Source organism: Phaethon aethereus (genome assembly GCF_964289735.1).
Source record: "Phaethon aethereus genome assembly, chromosome: 8".
Lineage (NCBI taxonomy): Eukaryota > Metazoa > Chordata > Aves > Phaethontiformes > Phaethontidae > Phaethon > Phaethon aethereus.
In genome coordinates this window covers 29498383-29518372 of record NC_138584.1, presented here as the reverse complement: position 1 = coordinate 29518372, position 19990 = coordinate 29498383, and the positions used below count along the sequence as shown (strand labels likewise).

Here is a 19990-nt window from a genome sequence, read left to right as displayed (position 1 = left end):
TTTCCTTTCCAGTTAATGTTAAAAGTAAATCGGAATTTTTTTTTCCCCTTGATGTTTGCGACCAACGTAACCACAGCAGCTCTGTGTACGGAGACATCCATGTACTCTCAGAGCAGGGCTGACTCAGAGCCTGAGCCACCCCTATGGACCACATTCCTTGTGTGGGATGGTTTGAGGTTCTGCTTCCTGGTAGCTGGGAGTGCTGCCAGCAGCAGATGACATTTGAATTCTGTTGGAGAGATGAGGCGTGGAGCAGGTCCAGGAAAAGGCTAATAGACATGCAGAGGCCAGGCCTCAGCAAGTATACCAGCCGTAAGTGTGTATGTGGAGATCAGACTATTTACTGTCTAGAAGCTATATTAGATTAAAACAAAAAAAGGCCAAATATGCCTAGCAAAAATGGTCATAAAAAATCACCAGCTGTGACACAATCTAATCACACAGATCAATTTTAGAAGCTTTCCTCCTGCAAAATCGGTTTTTCATCCCAGGTGCCTATTAGGATTCCAAATGATAGTAATGAATTTTAGTATTTATATATAAATATGTGCCTTATTGTGTCCTCTGGTGCCTGAGGAGCTGTAATATTAATAGGAGTTATTTGTCTCTTTCAGATTAAAATGCCTGTTTCTCTCCATCTGTACAGTAATTTTATTTTAGATTATTTTTTCACTGAAGAACATGGAAAGTGCAAGAACAGGGAATGTTTTTTGTAAAAGAAGGGACAGTGATGTCTCATGGACTTATGGATGTCTCCATGCTTACTGGAGACCAACGGGTTCCATAAGGAGGGTCAACTGTACATCTTAATCCTGTAGAGCTTTTTTTTTTTTAAATTCCATCTGCGCTCCCCGCACTATTTTGCCTCTGAATAAAGTGTTCTGAAGGTGATTTCTTATTTTTTCATGTTCTAATACTCCTCCTCCAAAGCTGTCTAGAGGCTGTGATGAGAGGTGTGAAGGTGGGGTAGAGGCAAGACAGGCTTTTGCTGTGTTGCTGTTGGACCACCCTGAGGCACATGTACGCAGCCACTGAGCACTCTCATAGCAAATGCTGCCTCGAAAGCAGTTCGTGCCATCCCTGCTGCCTTCCTGGGTCTGGCTCCGTTCTTTCCCCTCAGCTATGTTCTCCCTCCCCCCAGGGCCGTGTAACGTTTCCCCTTCTCCCTCAGGCCTGCGCTGACGGGCCCTGCAAGACCTCTGCCGTCGCGCAGGGGCCCGTGGGAGCCGTGTGCTGCCCGGGGCGGGCGCGGCGGGGAAGGGGCCGGGCTGTGGCATAGCCTTCCTCACGCCGCCATCGCCGCGGTAAGCCTTGGACCTCCGCGGCCCGCCCCCAGCACGTGCGGCGCGGGGCACGCCGGGACTTGTAGTTCTGCGTGCGCTGCCTGCGCGTCACTTCCACCCAGGGGGCGGGGAAAGCGAGCCTACGCGTCTCTCATTGGCTGCTGTCCGTCAGGCCTCCCGGCGTGCGACGGAAGTGGCGTGAGGACGGCGGGGGTGGCCGTTAAACGGCGGAGACTTTGAACGGCGGTGCGGGCCGTGGGGCTGCGGCCATGGAGGCGGGCCAGCAGCGGGCGCTTCTCCGCCAGGTGAGTGCGGGGTCTGAGAGGGAGGCGGCCTCCATCCCCCGCAGCCCCTCACACTCTCTTCCCTCAGGTGCTGGGCTGGAGGGTGGCGGCCGCCGTCGCCTGGTCCGTGCTGCTGCTGCCCGTCTGCACCGCGGCCTTCGTCGTCCTCAGCGGCCTCGACCCCTTTCACCCGGTGCGCTGGATCTCGAGTAGGTGCTCTGGCCTCCCCGCCCCGGGGTGCCGGTCGGCCGTGGGCGGTCAGGGCTGGGGGCAGGCGCGGGAGCCGTGAAGGGCAGTGTGTTGCTTGCTGTAAGCCCCAGCCGTGGCCGTGGGGCGGGAGGCATCCCGGGAACCGCCCGCTGAGGGGCTCTTGGAAGAGGAGAGAGTGTGTCTGTGTGTCAGCAGAGCACGGGCCGCCTGGGTACTGGCTTTACATTTACCTTTCGGACTCGCTTGCGGTCGCAGCAGGCGTTAAGTGCTTTGTTACATAAAGTGACACGATATTAATATTTTAAATCCGTCTATAAAATAAAATCGTTTCTGCTGCAATACTTGACAAGGTGTCCTTTGACATGCTTGTATTTTTATAGTCGCATGTTTGTGTTCGTGGGTTTTTTTTCCCCTATCTGTTGTTTTGGGCTCAGTGTCAGATAATGGGAACTGACTTTGGCGTTGTGTTACATTTCTACTTTGTGTATTTCTGAAGAGTCTCTGGGCTTTGAAATGTAAGTTTCTGTGTTAATTCAAACCATAATAGCCATAGTTCTCCCTAGGTAGAAATAACTGTTGCAAGTTCATGTAATATATACTTCAGAGAAAAAAATTAGGTTGACTTAGTTCTCTGTTAAGTACTTGGACACACTTCCCCTTTCTGCCCTATGCAGCTGCTGTTTGCATAAAGAGCTTAAGCTTCCTCTAACTTCGGTGCATTGAGTCATAAGTGAAATTCCTGGGATAGCCACTCTGCATGGTGAGAATAACTTTCTCTCGAGTGCACACGTAGAAAACTGAGAGATGTTGAGAGATGTTTAGATGGAAGCTTGATGCCCATGATGGTTTAGCTGCTACGAGCAGGGAGGCATGATTTTTTTCCCCTTTGAAAATACAAAAGCAATTTACTCTGTAAGGAATTTCGTACCTTTTAAGTGTGGCTGTATGGTTGCAGCTTTTACTAAGTGAAAGGAAGCTGTGTTAGTTTGTTAGTTCATCCATAGTTTAATTCACTTTGAAAGATTTTTTTTTTTTAATTCTGAGTGTTCACTTGCGAGAAAACCAGCTATAAGGGCGTAAAATATTTTCTGTGAAATTTAAATATGCTTTTATGCAGAAATGTGTCTGCTTAAGTGTTCTTTTTTGTCAGTTAATGTGTCACTGTTGCGTTACTGCAGTCTTCTGAGCAATATTTTTTTTTTGTTTTAGATTCTTTCAATGATTTATATACTTCCTCTGTCATCTTTTGCATCCTCCTTATGTCTGTGGTGATACTAGTAATAAGCATCTTCAACGCTGAATTTTATGCAGGTGGGTTATGTAAATTGCTGTGATACCTGAATTAAATAGGATGACCATTTAAAGAGATTTGTATTCACATTTGGTGTACTTAACGTTGGTAGATTTCCTCTTAAATTAATATAGACAATACACAAAGCTTGTTTTTAAGTAAATCATTCCAAGTTCCTGCTTACCTCATGGCTGAGACCCTCTTAGCTGAGCCACTTCATTGCTTTCTTCATCACCTAGTGAGTGATTCCAACTGCAAAAAGTTCTTTGGTGACATGGCTTTTTTTTTTCCTAACGAAGGGTTTTAGTAATAAGAAATGCAAATTCACATTCAGCTTTTATTTACAGTTGTGCCATCGATACCATGCTCTCGATTAGCACTGATAGGAAAAATTATTCACCCTCAGCAAGTTATCCATTCGGTTGTTCATGCTGTAATGGGAATGTTGGTTGCTTGGTGTGCTGCAGTTATGACAAAAGGGAAGTTCCAGTTTCTTGCTGTGCCCTGCACGCCTTCAGAAAGGTAATTATTTGTGTGTGTGTTAAAGATAAAGTATGCAAAGAACTTTTGTTGTAAAATGTATTTACTGATGACTTCTTTCAAACAGAAAACTAAATTTGAGTATTGTCAAAAATAAGCAATTGTATGTTGATAGCCTTTGTTAAATGATAGGAAATACCCTCCTTGGTAAGTGTTATAATGCACAGAGAAATAACTGGGCCAGAAAAACTAAATTGCCAGGATTCTCAATGGAAAGTTGAATGATGACAAATTGGTTGTCACTTGAACTAAATCTTGGTCTTCTGGTTAATATGACATACTTCTTAAACACCAGAAACATCCTCATGCATCAATTACAAATATAAGCGGTGGGACTCCTACTTCAGAAAAAATTTACTGACATATCATATGTACTCATCAGGAAAATAAAATCTAACTTTGATTTGAACTTTCTAAGGCTAGAATGACTTTATTTTTTAACTCAGAATTAATTCTAAGTTTTCTATTTTAGCCTAGATGATGCTGTTCCTCAGATGTGCCTAAATGAATATCACCTCTTTTTTCTACTTTCGGGAGCTTTCATGGGATACAGTTATAGTCTTTTATATCTTATTAACAATATGAATTATTTGCCGTTTCCAATCATACAGGTAAGAGGTTTAAAACACCTTTGCAGGAAGACATGTCTAACTAAACAAAAAAAGCCTTGATTGTTTTTTAATGCGGCAGTAGCAGCTGTGTGCTGGCATGCTTTCTCTAACAGATGAAGCATACACTTGGCTTTAAATGTTAGTAGTGTTCATCTTCCTCCTTCTTGCTCAACCCCTTTCAGATGAACACAGAAAGCCAGGATGCTGTGACTATTTAATTATGCCCCTCTAATGCACATTAAAAGTTTGGCTGAGCTGAACCATTGCAGAAAGTGAACTACAGGAAAGAAACAATATATGCCTAAACTGAACGTTAACTTCAGGAACTGACAAGGGTCACTTAAAAGCTGAAAATCCCGAGAAGGACAAAAAGCATACTGTCAATTGTAACTGGGTACCAGATAATTTGAAGTCTAAATATCTTATTTAATCTTGCTTAAAGCTCCGCATCCAAAGCTTGTTCATGTGTGTAGTGTTATGGAAACTGAAATTCCATTAATTCCTTTGGAGGGCCTTTACAGAAATCTGTACCAATGCAAAACGGTGAGGAGTGGTTTGTGAAACATAATCTTACAAATATTTCTTCTGTTGCTGTAGCCTTACAGCAGCCATTAGCTTTGCATGATTCCCAGGTTTATGAAGTCCAACCGATTTGGCAAAAGGTATCTTTAAACAGGGTTAATTGTATTAGAGGAAAGCATTGAAGTCATGACCATTCAGTTTATCAGCAAACCAGGCATTATTTTGGCAATGCTGTAGTTACAGTATTTTTAAAAATTCTGTTATTTTAATATTCTCCTTTTTTTTAAAATGCGCTTTAGCCCAGTAAAAAATTAAATCACTTTGGTTTCATTTGCATATAGTGTCAGAGGGTTTGCTTTGATCATTTGGAAAGACATGATTTGTTTGTATGGAGAAAGGCATCTATTACACTGGTTTCGCTGCATGGAGAGTTACTGATTCTGTAACTCATGCTTGTCTGAATTTTCCCTATATTTTAATGGAACGCTTCTAATCTAAAAGAAATCTAGTAGATTAAATATGCCTTCTGTGGGTTTTTTGTTTATTTTGCGTTAGACAAGGTTCTTCTAGTCTGTGTATAGATAGAGTCAATTTACCCCATCCTCCATTTTCATACTGCTAGGAGGAGGAAAAGGGGTGAGAACTAGAGGTGATTATAAAATGTCAGAAAGAGACTGGGAGAATAAATGGTAGGTGTAACATGTGGAATTGCCTTAAACTATTTTTTTTTTTAATTCGGGTTTTCAAGTAACTTGTCAGGTTTCCTTTTTTTTTAACCATTTTATTGATTTGTTCTGAATGCAGAATATTAAACTAGTCTTTTTGTTTGTTTTTAGCAATACAAGTACTTACGTTTCAGAAGATCTTTACCTCTCCTCGTTAAACACAGTTGTGTGGAATCGCTATATTTCATTAGAAACTTCTGTGTTGCATATTACTTTTTTGGTAAGGGTTCCTGAAATCCTCTTTTTTTTGTAGTTCTTGTATTTTGAAAACTTTATCTTTAATCAGTTAGGCCTGTTGTATTTTTCAGCCTTCCCTGTAACTTGCTGAAGGCACATAGATTGTTTAAACAAAGAGATCTAACACCTCTAAAATGGTGAGAAAAGGTGGAGAGTTTATATAGCGATATTTGTATCATGGCAATTCTTGCAGCCTCACAGAAGCTTGTTCAGCATATGAGAAATGTCTCTTCTCCAACGAGATTAACACCTTCTATAAGACTTTATTGTCTAGCAGATAACAATATAAGAAGATGACAGTATTCTAAGGAGAAGGGAGTGGGGAACACTAGTTTTCTAACCTGAAGTCTATGTTTGGTCACTGTACCAAAACATAGACTATTGTCTCTGGTGATCTCTTCTGTGCAGGAAACCTTGTTGCAGGCAGCTGTGAAATAACTTGCCTGTAAGAGGAGCTACAAAACTCTAATCAGCTGGTGGTTTACAAGTGTACATTTTAAAACCTGATACTTTGGGCCACTGTTTACGTACCTGTCCTTACTTGTGGCAAAAAGATTATAAATCTGAAAACACAGCTCAGTTAAAAAAAAAAAAATGGTTTAGCCTGTAATTTATATTCCCTTTTTTCTTTAAAATATTCGCAAATATTTTTTAACATGGGTAAACATTTTCATGCCTTGAACTGCTCCTTCCATTTTCTGGTATTGGAAATACAGCATCACAGAGCTGAACCTGACATACCAGCAGTGGGCATGACATCACTGTATGTAATGTTGCTATATTTTCACTCTTTTTTTTTAAAGTAAAATGACCACTTTGACTTCATTCTCAAGTGCCCTTTATATTATTTGGAGGAGGCAGTATGGCTCCCTCCCAAATGAAGCTGAAGTTTGGTCTTTAAAACCATGGTAAAAAAAATTGGTGCTGATAAAGATGATTGCAGTGGACCTTTTAAAAATCAGGAATTTTTTATGTTGTGGTTGTAGTTATCCTCCTACAAGATGTCAAAATATGTTAGAATTATTTCCACTTTATTTACATTAGGGGATAAATTAGAGGTATGGTGGTTTTATATCAGTTTCCATTAAGTCTTTAAAAGCACTCTGCTGCCTGAGCTGTAGTGAAAATTAATATTCAGTTTTGTAAAATGCTGTTTTATTAGTGAGGAAACACAAATAACTCAATGCTGAGAAGCCAGCAATAAAAGATAAGATCTACATCTCTCAATGTATAGTTGCTGGCCTGAAGCATTTTTCATTCTCTTGTTTTGTTTTTTTTAAGAAATAGAAACAAACCCAAAGGCAGCTTGTTTCCTGGTGCATGTGTTGCAAGACCAGTCTCTTGTCTTTATATGTGCATTCTACTTTTGTTGTCTTTTTGGCCTGTTGTATATGTGTTTTGCAGTGTCACGTTTGTTCCAGTGTTTCTTTTTGATCCCCTAGGTTATATCCCAAAGGTATGGATAAGTACCACGATGGATCTTAATATAGACAGGTAGGTAGTACATTGTGCTTGAAAACTTGCAGGAGAAAATTGCCCTTTGAAGAAGTCCAGCTTAGCAACTGCTTTGTTGTGTGTAGTAGGATTCAGTTCTTTGCCGCCCCACACAGAACATGGGGAGCAGTGGGTACTTCTGAAACGAATCCAAAAGGAGCCAACATCCCTTTGTAGGAACCATTTTGTAGATAGTCATTAAGAAATCCTCTCTAGTTTCCTTCATCTCTGCAAACCTTTAAAATATTAGAAAGGCAAATCTCATACATGTGTTTTATCTGCTTTTCTGTGTTTGGGGGGCAGGAGGAGCATATCTTTGTTTTCATATGGCCACCATTTGTTTTAAGATAGGGAAGCTGAAGTCCTAGTAGCTTAATTGACTAAAACTGTAATCGTTATTTATTTCATGTTTCTTTTTTCCTTGATTTCATTAATTTTTCTTCATTTCATCCCAGTTACTGCAAAATTAAAGAAATTGTATCTCAAACATCTTTAAGAAACTGTTTTTGCAAAAAAAAATGTTACTTTATTCTTGCAATTACTGCTACTGTAACAGCTTTCTATAGACATCTTCCATAATAAAAATACTTATATCTTGGTTGTTTTATCTGCAGTAAATTGCATCCTCTTGACACTCTGACTGGCTTATTGGATCTCTCCTTGTTTTACCATGCCTGGTTATGCGGTGTATTTCTTCTGATTACCTGGTACATTGCATGGTTACTCTTCAAAATCTATGCTACAGAGGTTAGTACTTAGTGACAGTGCTAAAGGTATAACATCAATGTTTCACAGATAATACTTTCTTTTCAAAAGTGATTTTACTAGGAAATAACTTGGGAATTTTTGAATTTTCAAAGCATGCACTACAGATAATATCTGATAACTGAACGGTCAGGAGAGGCCTGGGTGTTAATTGGCTTTCCCTTTCTCTCCTTCCAGCAAGACACGCCTGTGCTGCTTACAAAATTAATGATTTGTTATTTCCACCTCCTCCTCTTTCTTACTTCTGTTTCCACGTCGCCCTTCTCCTGTTCACATTTGATGCTAAATCTGTGCAAATGCGTTTGGGGCCACTCTAACAAAGAACCACGTTGTGCTTCAGGGAGTCTGCACCGTGTTCTTTGTCATCTTTAGGTGTAAAGACGGCTGAGCCAGCACAGGGTCCATATGTGTCTGACAGCTTGCTAGCTTAGTCTCTTGCATCTCTTCCCATGCAATGATTTGTGTATTTGAGTGTGAGACGAGCTGAACACTTGTGACAAACAGCTACAGGTTACATAGGAAGATAATACCCAAAACCTGCATAGCTCTTAATCCAGTTTTACAATAGGAAAACTGAACAAAATGCTGTCAATTTTCTGTAAGCTAAACTCTAGAAATCTCAAATTTAAGCAAACCATCGAAGTACATAGTTCTTCAAAGCAGATACGTTAATCTAATTGAGGCTGCAGTATTAAAATAGACTTCAAGCAATCTGGGGAATTAAAAGGCTTTTGCTTTTTCATTAAAAAGTTTATAAAGTTACAAATTAATATGGCTAAAAAAAGACTGTTTAAATATATAATGAATTGTATTAGAATAAATGTGAGACCATGATTGAAGGGGGGGGGAAGTCTTGCCAACAAAGAATTGGAGAAGACTTGATCTTTATCTAATGCAGATGTTTCTTTGCAAGAATACAGAGGAAAAAAATTGTTCCTCTAACTTGATTTTTTTCTTTGGAAAACTTTACTAGACTGGAGATTAGTAAAAAAAAAAAAGGTGACTTTTAAATCATGGACCAATGTCAAAACACTCTTACAGGGTGAAATGGCAGACAGTGCTTGTTGAAGTGTTAGCTTTTAAATTAAAAAGTCTAGTTGTTGTGACTGCATGGAGAAAAGGTTAACAATGAGTCAAGAATAACTGACATAATGATGTGTCAGAATCTGTAGATGGCTCCAGCAACAGCTCTGAGGTGTGAACTACCTTTTTCAAAGGATAATAATTGAAGCACCAGTGAATGCTGTGTGTCAGTCTGTAATTATTGTATTGCTTGTAAAACTGTGGAAGGTAAAAGAAACACCCCCCTGTGAAGGTATAAAATGGACCTTTCCCTTTTGGCTGTTGAAGAAAATATTTTTTTATCCACATGATTGGAAGTCGTAAAAACAAAAAGCTGTTTGTAAATATTTGCATAGTGTCAACTGAAAAGTCAGAAAAGAGATTGTAAACCTAGTGCACATGAAGTCACTTTATTAACACTTTGAAAGCAATCGGTACGTCAAATTTCAATTTTGCAGTTTGAAACAGAGGATAATAAAGCTATGATACATAAAATGAGTGCAGTAACACAAAACTGACAGGTAATCTGTGCCCAAACTGGTCCATGTTAAATAGGGTTAAAAAGATGCAGTGTTTGATTCAATTTAATCCCTGCTATTTATGTTTTAAATGTTGTAGCCACAAGAACAGAAATTCTATTAAAAGACAGAATATGAATATCATGATGATAAAAATAAGAATTCATTAGTTTATCGCTGAAACAGTGCAAAAGAAGAGTTAAAAAAATCTTTTATTATTTGGTAAAAGAACCCTCAGTTCTTCACCGGAGTGGTTACACTCTTAAAGATGGACTTTACAGTTCAGATTGCAGTCTTGTTTCTTAATATGGCGTCACAAGTTCTTCCCAGTTATGTGGTTAGAGGAGTTTATTTTCATAATGATATGATGCCCCTAGCTACAAATTATATGGGTACATGGAAGGTACTTGAAGGTAAAGATGCTTGTATTTTCTCAGACTTCTCAATTTTAAACATAAGGAGTAAAGTCTTTTTGTTTCTATGTTAGAAATTTCAGGCTAGTTTACAGTAACTTGAAGCAATGATGTGCTCTCGTAGCTCATCGTTCATCTGACAAGTAACAGCTCAGGTGTGGTCTTTCATAAGGTTTTCTTATGTTTTGCTCTGTGTAACAAGTTCTGACGTTTACATCTAGACTCATCATTTTCCTGTTCAGCCAACTTTTGCTGAGGAGACAGACCAGTGCCTGCCTAAAATCTTAAACAGCAACCCTCCGCTCATTATAAAGGTAACTGAGTTCCCGCTGTCTTCCCAACTAGATGTGTGCTGAGAAGGTGTTTGTCAAAGCATGCAATCAGATCTTCTAGGTACCAGTTATTTTAACTGAGGTGCTAGTTCTTTAAAAGGCTGCTGCAGAACACTCAAGCAGGCAGTTACACTTAAAGGTGAAAATTTATTTAGTAGTGACATCTGCTGGTGCTCGCCACGCTGTTACTTTAAGCCAAAGACAGGCTTTTTTAGTTAGAGGTAAGACCTATTTGTCTGCAACAGAAGTATATTAGTGTGTACTGATGCAAAACAGGTCAGTGACATTCAGCGTTTTTTTAGCTCTTTCAACTTTTAGTCTCCTCAGATAAGGAGGTGTGTTGTCAAACCTTTACACTCTTAACACTTTGCTCCTGCTACTTATATGAGTTCTTATCTGTATGTTCTCTCATGAAATCAAAAAATTTCTACATTTATGTTGGAAGTTTGGTTTCTTTTTTTTTAAAAAGACAATACTAAAAAGCTACTTAAAATCTGAGCAGAGAGTAGTAATTTTGATTTGACTATGGTAATCATTAATGGGCTTTACTGATGATAATACTTAGAAATTGGAAACCTCATATAAGAAATATTATGTAAATAAAGATAAGAATATTCCCATCCATGTGCAAAATTCACATTTACTGATTTTATACATCTCTGATAAGACTGGAGATATAAGAGGCTGCAATACATTTGAATCCTTTTTTAAGCTTTGCTGCATTACCAAAGGATGGGTGGGGAAGGGTTGAGCACAGCACAGTTAAAGGTAGAGGAAGTCTAATCTATAGTCTCAGCTGTTACTGAAGTGTCTAACTTGTACTTGGGTCTTGCGTAGTGTGAGAAATCTGGTTATTTTTTGTTTTCCACATGAACTACTTAATCACATGAAAAAGCAATAGTAGGTCCAGTACTCCATGGCATGCTGTGTAGTTGAGCTCTGCCTTGCAAAACCAGTTCTTTCCTTAGACTTTTTTGTGTCTTAGGCTCTTTCTGTCTGAGCTGTTAGCTGTTAAGATAAAAAATGGCCTTAGATCTTCTTTAACTCCAAAGAAATGACATACCAATAAAGCTCTCTGAAGCTCTTACTGAGCAGCCCCATCCAGAGTGGTTCTAGGGATGTGTGCAGTCGTTTGCCTCCTTCCTTTTTCTGTTACTTGGCTGGTTTTAGTCTGTGTGAACTCATTCGTTAGGGATTGCTTTTGAATGGATAACTACACTCTTTAAGGAAATACATTGGACTTTGAACTAAAAAGTTTCCTTTCTTTGTAGTTTTTAGCCTTACAAGACTTGATGTTACTTTCTCAGTATTCTCCTGTTCGACGACAGGAAGTTTTCAGCCTTAGTCAGCCAGGTAATTATAAAAACTGTTTCATTTTGATTTTTTTAAGTGTTTGTCAAATGCTTTTAGAGGTTATTTAATGCTGTGAGGCATGCTATGTTAGCCAGGAGGCCTCATCCCTATGATACCTTTTCCAAAAGGATACTTAATTGTCTATATTCATACTGTTTCATCTACTAAACTCAATAAATTCTGGTGCCTCTTTATTTGATTTAAATGACAGTCATGAGGAAACAGAGGTCTTGGGATATTGAAAGCCGGGTCCTCTTGACACCATCAGTCAAATAGTCCAAACTGAATAATCTTAACAGATGAGTATGAAAGCCTAATGTTCAGATGTGAGTGAGATTAAATCGAGCATAAATAGTGAGTCACCACTGCAGTTGTGAAAGCAAACAATGGCTATAATTTCAATTAGTATTCAAGACTCTTGCTATGTACCAAGACATGGCAGAGAAGGTCAATTAAAATTGCTTAAAAGCCTTCAGGAACTCTTTGTAACACCTCATCAGGAACTCCAGTGTTTGTGCTACCTCAAAACTGTTTACTGTCACCATTGATAATACTTTGCTCATATTAGTAGTTTAGTGATTTCAGATCTGATGGACTGAACTGCCTGTTTTCCCTGCTTGCTTAGCAAGTTTCACTCAAGTCTTTTTAGAGTTATCCAGACAGGAGGATAGAGTCTGCCCATGTTTTTATCTTCCTCTCAGTAGAAATAAACTGTCACAGTGAAAATGCACTGTGTCTTTTTAGAAATGGAGTGGTACTGTAATCTTTGAGGCTTATGCTGAGAGCCCATGGGCACTGTCAGAGTAGATAAAAGGATGAGCATCAGGGTTAAACATAACTACGGCATTTCCTTTTTGTTTGCATGCTGCTAGGTGGGCACCCACACAACTGGACTGCAATATCAAGGGAGTGTTTGAGTCTTCTGAGTGATCTGACCCAGAGACTGATCACACAGCAGGAAGCTGCAGCAGCAAACGGGAGAGCAAAGCAGCCAGCAGGAGGGCTGAAAGTATCTCCACAGACTCCAGGTATGTGAGGAATGCAGCCATAGAAAGTACCTACAGATTACATAGGTACATTAGTTTCAGTTAAGTCGTATAGGGAAAATGAGTCATAGGGTTTTCTGCAACTTAAATGCAAGCAAAAAAAAGTCTCTCCTCCAATTTCATTTTGGGTATTCTTGTTGAAATAATCCCCAAAAAATGAAAACTTGGAAAGATAATGTTTACTCTGTTTACTTTGCATGATGTTATTCTCAATACAGTATTTTTTCCACACTTGCATTACTTAAAGTCTAATTATTACAGTTTTAGTAAGTGTTTGAACCTAGTACAGGGACAACGTAAGTCTTGCCAAGAGACTCTTTGTAATTTGCATGGCTGCTCTTATGGTTAGTTTAAAATGGTAAAGTTAGTTTTTGTTTTGTTGTTGTGGAGACTTTGAATATGTTTATGTGATTCACTAATATCACTGTAGAATAATAAAAGCTCATCTGACTCTTGAGCTGTGTGCAGCCTGCAAGCATTTCAGGTGTTTTACATGCCAGATTTACACATTGTTCCTGGCAGCAGAGCTGTGTTAGCACAAGGGGTGCCAGGTAATCGAATCCCTTAGCAGTCAGTGCCTGGGATACAAGTGCCCTGGGAACAGCAGGGGACTATTGGTATGTCAGAGGTGAATTTCTTCTAGTGCTGCTCTTCCCTGGATTTTGAGGCTGACATGTCTTTTTTTACATACCAAGCAGAATTGGAGAGAATTGACATTCTTCTATAGGTAGCCTTTTTTTCTAGTACTTCATCCTAAAAGCACACTTTATGTAGATATATACCAGGGCGTAGTAATGCTAGCTAGCAAAAGGAGAAAAATAAATACATCCACAGGGATCCTTGTCATCACTTGCTGTTCTTAAACTGATGAAGTGTTAAAACGCTTCATACTCACGTGGATGTGTACTTCTTTGCAAAACCACAGTGGGAGCAATGTCCTTTAATAAAAGCTTTAATGATAGAGAGGTGGTTGAACTGGCGATCAGATAACAAACCCATCTTTTATTTCATATATGCCAGCCTGCTTGTCTTCATGCAGTGTGTCCTTTGTCACTAGGAGCCGTTGTGACAGAAGACATGTCTTTCCAGTCACAGAGGTCTAATATCGTTCCTGGAGCCTCCATGTCTTCACTGGTTAAATCATCCCTAACGCCTTTAAAGACATTGCCTGGGTCTGATGTTGGTTCGCCTTTCAGCTCACCTGCTTTAAATAGCAGCATGGGAATTCTGGATGTAAACTCTCCTTGGCATGCATCAGTCCAAAGTCCACATGCTAGGAGAAGGAGACCAAAGCTGTGGACGTCAGGTTCAGGTAGAGATTTTTCCACAGCCTTGTAGTCATAAGTGTAGTAGGCGCGTCTTGAGGATTAAAGTGACAGCAACCAGTTTTTCTGAAGAGACTATATTTCTCTTGTAGATCTGCAAATGAATGGTTCCCACCATGAATCCTTTCCAGTGCTCTCTGCTGCAAGAGTTGGCAGTGAGGCAGTACAGCCAAGCTTTATTTACACATGGCTTCAGAACAAGCAAGAACAGGTAGAGTAAAAGTTACAGTACAAATAGGTTACAGCCAGTGCAACTTAGGTGTTCTCTCTTCTGAAAGAACTTTCCAGTTTTGTTAATGAATACTTGCTTCTCCAATTAGCTTACATAACAAAAATCCTTCCCCCACCCCCAATCCCTTTACAGTATGAGAAGGGTTGAGGAGGGCCAACTGTGCATACCTTCAGATATTTAATATTTTGTTTCTTTACAGATAAAAAGCTTTTTGTCAAAACGAGTGCTGATAATGTATTTCTTCAGCAAGGTAATCATGATCTTACATTTTGTGACTGAGCAGCATGGGCTAGAAAGGCATGAGTGTATGGGTTCTGCTGTGGCGCTATGTACCTTTTGCATATAGTAATGATTCAAAAATTTTTCTTTTCATCTAAGGCTTTCCATAAGTACAACTTCATACTTGCTGTGAGTTTCATAGCAGAAGTATCCCATACCTGCATAAAAAAGAACCATAACACTTGTTTAAACTCATCTGATTATAACCTGCATTTTGCTTGAAGCATCATGTACTAGTGAAACACAACTAAGAATTTAAATGCAATTGCCTTGGTATACTAATTGTAAGATAACATGGCTTCTAGTTAATGTTAAAATTCTGTTAACTGCCTTTTCAGTCACTGTACCAGATGAATTCTTCATAGTTTTCTTTCATGGGAGAAGTGGTAGCTAGAATGTTGGGAATTTCTCCTTATGAAGTATTGGTACTAATACTACTTTCAGGTGAACTTGATCACTTAAACTAAGTTTGCGTAGTATTTACACAGAAAAACAAATGGCTATTTCTCTTAGAATAATTGAACAATAGCTCAATTAACTTTTACAGAAGCATCCCCCCAATGTACGTCTTTGTTTTTCATGGATTTAAATGTTTCCTGCAAGTAGAGATCATATTTTTATATGCAGATCTTTTCTCTGTATATGATAATGGTTTATGCTTACATTCACTGCAGTGTTTTCTGGTCAGTTATAGACTGGATCAGAGACTGAGGCAAGCAAGATCATGAAATGGGCCTGGGGGAATTGTATTGCCCACTTAACCTGTTGAAAATCAGTTAGCTGATGTACTTTATTTTCTGGAAGTTCCAGCCATAGCTATAGCTTTGTGGGAAGCTCCTGTCCAAAAAGGATTTTAGTTTCTTAAAAGACCAGATTTTTCTGGGTATTCCCTGAGATCTGTCAGCCTCGCAGGTCTTTTCTTGAGGAAGGGATGTGACCCTGTTGAATGTGTAATACCTTAACTGAAACCTGCAGTTTTGGTGATATTATTTATAAAGTGCACTCAGAATGCTCTGATTTCTTCTCAGCACCCAGAAGCCTCCATCCAAGCTGTCTTCTCTGATGCCCAAATGCACATCTGGGCTTTGGAAGGTAAGCTACACTACAACTAAAAGGATGCAGTTTAGGTTTCTGGGGCTCTGTGCTCTGTAATGGAAGAAAAATTTTTGAATCTATTTTGACAAGAACCCAACTGCATTTCAGATACCAGCATGAATAAAGGTCTAACTCACTTATTAGTTTTGAGATCCCATGCGAGATCTCTTAGTTTGTTGTGCAGATGTTTGTAGAGATTCCAAACTTGATTTCTGTTGCTTCTCTCCCCCATGAACCTATGTATCACTTTTACTTTTTTCCCCTGTAATAGATTTATGATGGCTCTTTACAACAGCTTTTCTGACTAAAGGTTCTGAGCCTTTCTCTGTTAATCACAGAGTGGAGGGAGGGAGGCACTTGGGTAGTAATTTAAGAAATAAATAGAAAAAGATGGTCTGCAGCGAATTAGAAGAACAATGACAGTATGTGGTTGCACTACAGGATTTTCTTGTTTGTTTCAAAGTCATGAGCAAATACTAGTATTGATAGAATCTTTTATTAGATTTGTCTGTGCAAAAGGTGATCTTTTTTCCTTGGTTATGTGTTTTACGGGCAGATATGCCAGGCTGTGTCAGATTGAAGGTGATGGGTTGGGATGTGTAGAGTCAGGAGATGGGAATCACACATACAGTTTGCAGAAAAGCAGAAGATACCATTTGTGTGTTAAGTAAGGGTGGAGGCCGAGGCTGTAATTTTTTTAAATATTGTAAACAAGTAAACTGAGAAGAGGTTTAAAGCTAAATCAAGGTTTCTCTCAAAGTAGGAGAGCGTTCTCCTTATACAAGCTGACCAAAGAAAGCTAAGCGATCTGGAAATATTTGTGTATGGTTAGAAGAATTGTGAAATAGGTCCTGTCTCTTGGTTGGTGTCAGGTACAGCTTCAGAGCAGTGGAAAGAGGGAGCAAATGCTTTTTTTAAAATTTTATTTTATATATAATCTCTCGCATTATGATCAACCTCAAACTACTGTATACCTGTCACACCAGTGATTAGTTTAGTCCTGAAGCAAGCCAAAGTTCATCTGGCTGCAGTAAGTCCTGAAGAATTCTACCACACTAGTAGAATCTTCAGGCAAAACCATGATCTTTGTTATTGCTTCAGAAGTTGAGAATTCAGTAATTATAGCAAACTTTTTTTTTTCTTTCTAAAGGTCTGTCTCATTTAGTAGCGGCCTCCTTTACTGAAGACCAGTTTGGAGTTGTCCAAACTACACTGCCAGCTATCCTGAATACTTTACTGACTCTTCAGGAGGTAAAACCAGTTAACTTTTCCTTACTGCAGAAGAAGTTTAGGAGAAGAGAAGGAGTGTTGTTAATTTTCTATGTTGACATTGCTGACCAGTCATAACATTCAAGTTGTTACCACTGTAAATGGCTTCTCTTCTGCAGTTAATCTAAACAAAACAGCTAGTTGCCACTACCTGCATTATGAAACAGCTGAACAAAAAATTTGTTAGGTTTTTAAAATGTAGAAGTAGAAAGTATATTTTTAATGGAATATTTAATTAAAAAAGAAGGTACTATGTGCACAGTTAAAGACCTTATTTCAGGGATGCAGTAATTATAATACTGTATTTCATGCATAGTTAGGATTTCATCTTTATTTGGCTGTATACAATTCTTTGTGCAACCTGGAGCACTTGGAGATAGTGCAAATCAAAATCACAGGAGACAAGACCTGTGTGGTGCTTCTCTACTAATACATTACTCAAATTACTGATGTTTGTGTAATGTGTATTTAAAAAAAATCCAGTTTTGCTTCCAAGGCTATGCGTGTCCTATTGACATAGCCATTTTACACTGCCTTAATGGTGATTCTTGGAAAGAACTTAGAGGTTATTGAAGTTCTTCAGTGTAAGTCACCTATTCTAAGAACAGGTACTGGGGTGGGGGGAAAGCCAGCACCTTTTCTTCTGAAAAAAGCAAGTCATAATACAGGACAGAATTGTATTCCTACTGCAGCATGTGCTGTGCTTAGCATTTAAGACTCGTTAACAGAGAATCTTATTTCACAGAATTTGGTTCTGTGTTCATGTTGATGGTCAGGAAATGCAAGTTTCTTGAGCAAGAAAGCTCAGTCTCTAATATATTTTTGTGTGTCTCGGTGGAATTTCTGAACTTGCACTTTCTTTCTATTTGCTTTATTTCACATAAACACATTGCTAGTTACATTATGAAATAATTGAACAGATGAAACAAGCTCATTTATGTTTTTCCTCAATCAGGTTGTGGACAGACATTTCAAACTGCCTCATGTTTCCAGCAAACCCCCCAGGATTTCAGGAAGTCTGGTGGACACATCCTACAAAACGCTACGATTTGCACTCAGAGCATCTCTGAAAACAGCACTATACCGGATAACTACTGTCTTTGGAGAACACTTAAAGTAAGAACTTTTTCATGATTGCTTGCTTGCTAACTTTAGTTTTAATTAATGTTATTGTAGGACCTGTGAAAAAGGAAGTTTGTGCAAAAATCCTTTCAGGTCATTATTCTAACATGGTATTTTAGTATTTTTTGATTTGTGGAACCTTAAAAAATTGTGTAGATATATGGTCCCTATTAGAAACTTACTATTCATAGATTTCTGGGCAATTTTTCTTAGTGACTTTTCATGAACTCTTTAGAAGCAGTCCATGAATACCACTCACTTAATAAATCTTAGCTGTTGAAAAGAAAGTAAATCAACTAGAGACAATTGTCTGTTCTGTAGGGAGAGAATCTTGAGAATCTTATGAAGAGTCCAAATAATCAAATTCCCTTACTCCTTGGTTGTCTGATGGCTCTTTCTCAGCTACTGTCGCAGCAGGCAGACTTTCATACTTGGCCCCTGAATATGTGGGACTGAAACTTCCTGCAGTATCTGCCCATCTCTCCCTGTGGGGATGAAATGTTACCCAGTTTGGAAGTGCTTGAGGTCAGGAGAGATCATTTTAAGTGATTCTTTCTTACCTAAATCATTCTTGCAAGTTAAACAATCGTTTGTGTGTGTGTAAAGGTAAGGGAATAGGCTAGGCTTCTTGGGACAAGTGTCTTAGTAGTGGAAGCTGTTGAGGTTAAGAATTGACAGTTTTAAGGGTTAATATACTACTTTGTCTTGGAACGTTGGCTTTTCATACAGCTGGGTTTTCTAGAACTTAGCTTCAGTGTAATTGATTTCAATGTATACTTAATTTTGGCATGAGGCTTTGTTTTTGTGGTGTATTACATCTTACGTTTTGCATTTGTTGTTTTTAGTGCAGTGCAAGTGTCTACAGAACATAAGAAAAGACTTCAGCAGTTCTTGGAATACAAAGAATAAATAACAGATTTCCATGCAGTTATAGTTTTTTCAACACTCTTGGTAAGAAGAAAGTGGGACTAATGAGACTTTTTATCTTGACTTTTTGGAAAAGCATATGGAAGTGCAAGTCACAGAACAAAGCTCTTTGAACTGCGGAAGAGCTCTGGTTTTGGATCATCTTGTGTATAATAAACTTTTTTAAAATTCATCTTACTTTTCTTTTAATACCACTTACAAATGAGAAAGTGATAGTTTTAATTTTACATGAGACTGACATTTGAGATTATCAGAGTTACTTTGCCACTCAGATCCTTCACTGTTTTTCATGATGTATTCTTTTCCTACCCTTTCCTGTTAAAGGGCTGAGTAGAGATTTACATAGATACTTAGTGTGCCTAAGTGTTTCATAAATTTAGTTGGTAACACTTTTAGTGCAGATGAAGTGTGTACTTTAAGAGTAGGAAACAGATGTGCCCAGGAATAAAGCGTGCTTCTCTTCTGTAAGATGCAAATATTCCTTCAGAATAAAATGTGAGTGCAGAAAGGCATTGTTAAGACACAAATACAGCTTGAAAAGCTAGCAGCTTGGATTTTATCTTTAAGGTGACCTAGGAAACTAAGTTCTGATCTACACTGAAACGCACAGGAAACATTACTGCATTTAGTAAAACTCCAAGTAACAATATTGTGAATTAAAGCTTAGATCAACAGCTTTCTGTTAAGGTGCGTAGGAAGGATGTTTGCAACATATCCAACTTTGAAAAAGTACAACTTTTTAAAAGCTTTTTTTTTTAAGTTCTTATCTGGCAGTAAACCTGGCCAAATTGTTTAAAAATCTACTACTCAGTTTTTAAACTGACTCCTGTTAGTGTGATATCTACAGTAGAAAGCACGTATGGACTATGAAGTGCTTAGATGTAGCTGTAGTACCTTATTGTAATTTCCTTGACGTAAAAGTAAGCTAAATGGTCTTGCAGATGAATTTAGTCTGATAATGGGAAACAAAATCTGGATCACTTTTCTTCCATCCTCTTCAGTGCTGTTAGTCCTGTGTCTTGGGTTTTGTGTGTGTGGTGTGTGTTTTTTGTTTT

The 19990-nt window shown here is 38.6% G+C and overlaps 1 protein-coding gene across 1 annotated transcript; it reads left to right on the top strand.

The window, feature by feature from the left end:
• Positions 1–1474: 1474 nt before the first annotated feature.
• On the top strand, positions 1475–18917 carry NDC1 (NDC1 transmembrane nucleoporin; the record flags this gene model as incomplete). The annotated part of the gene is made up of 18 exons (XM_082002718.1): positions 1475–1588; positions 1656–1776; positions 2987–3088; positions 3416–3590; positions 4081–4219; positions 5578–5686; positions 7146–7197; positions 7812–7944; positions 10177–10269; positions 11559–11640; positions 12513–12668; positions 13744–13998; positions 14104–14222; positions 14443–14493; positions 15551–15614; positions 16768–16868; positions 17842–18002; positions 18854–18917. The coding sequence occupies exons 1-18, from the start codon at positions 1553–1555 to the stop codon at positions 18915–18917; spliced, it is 2013 nt and encodes a 670-aa protein (XP_081858844.1). The 5' UTR covers positions 1475–1552.
• Positions 18918–19990: the final 1073 nt, after the last annotated feature.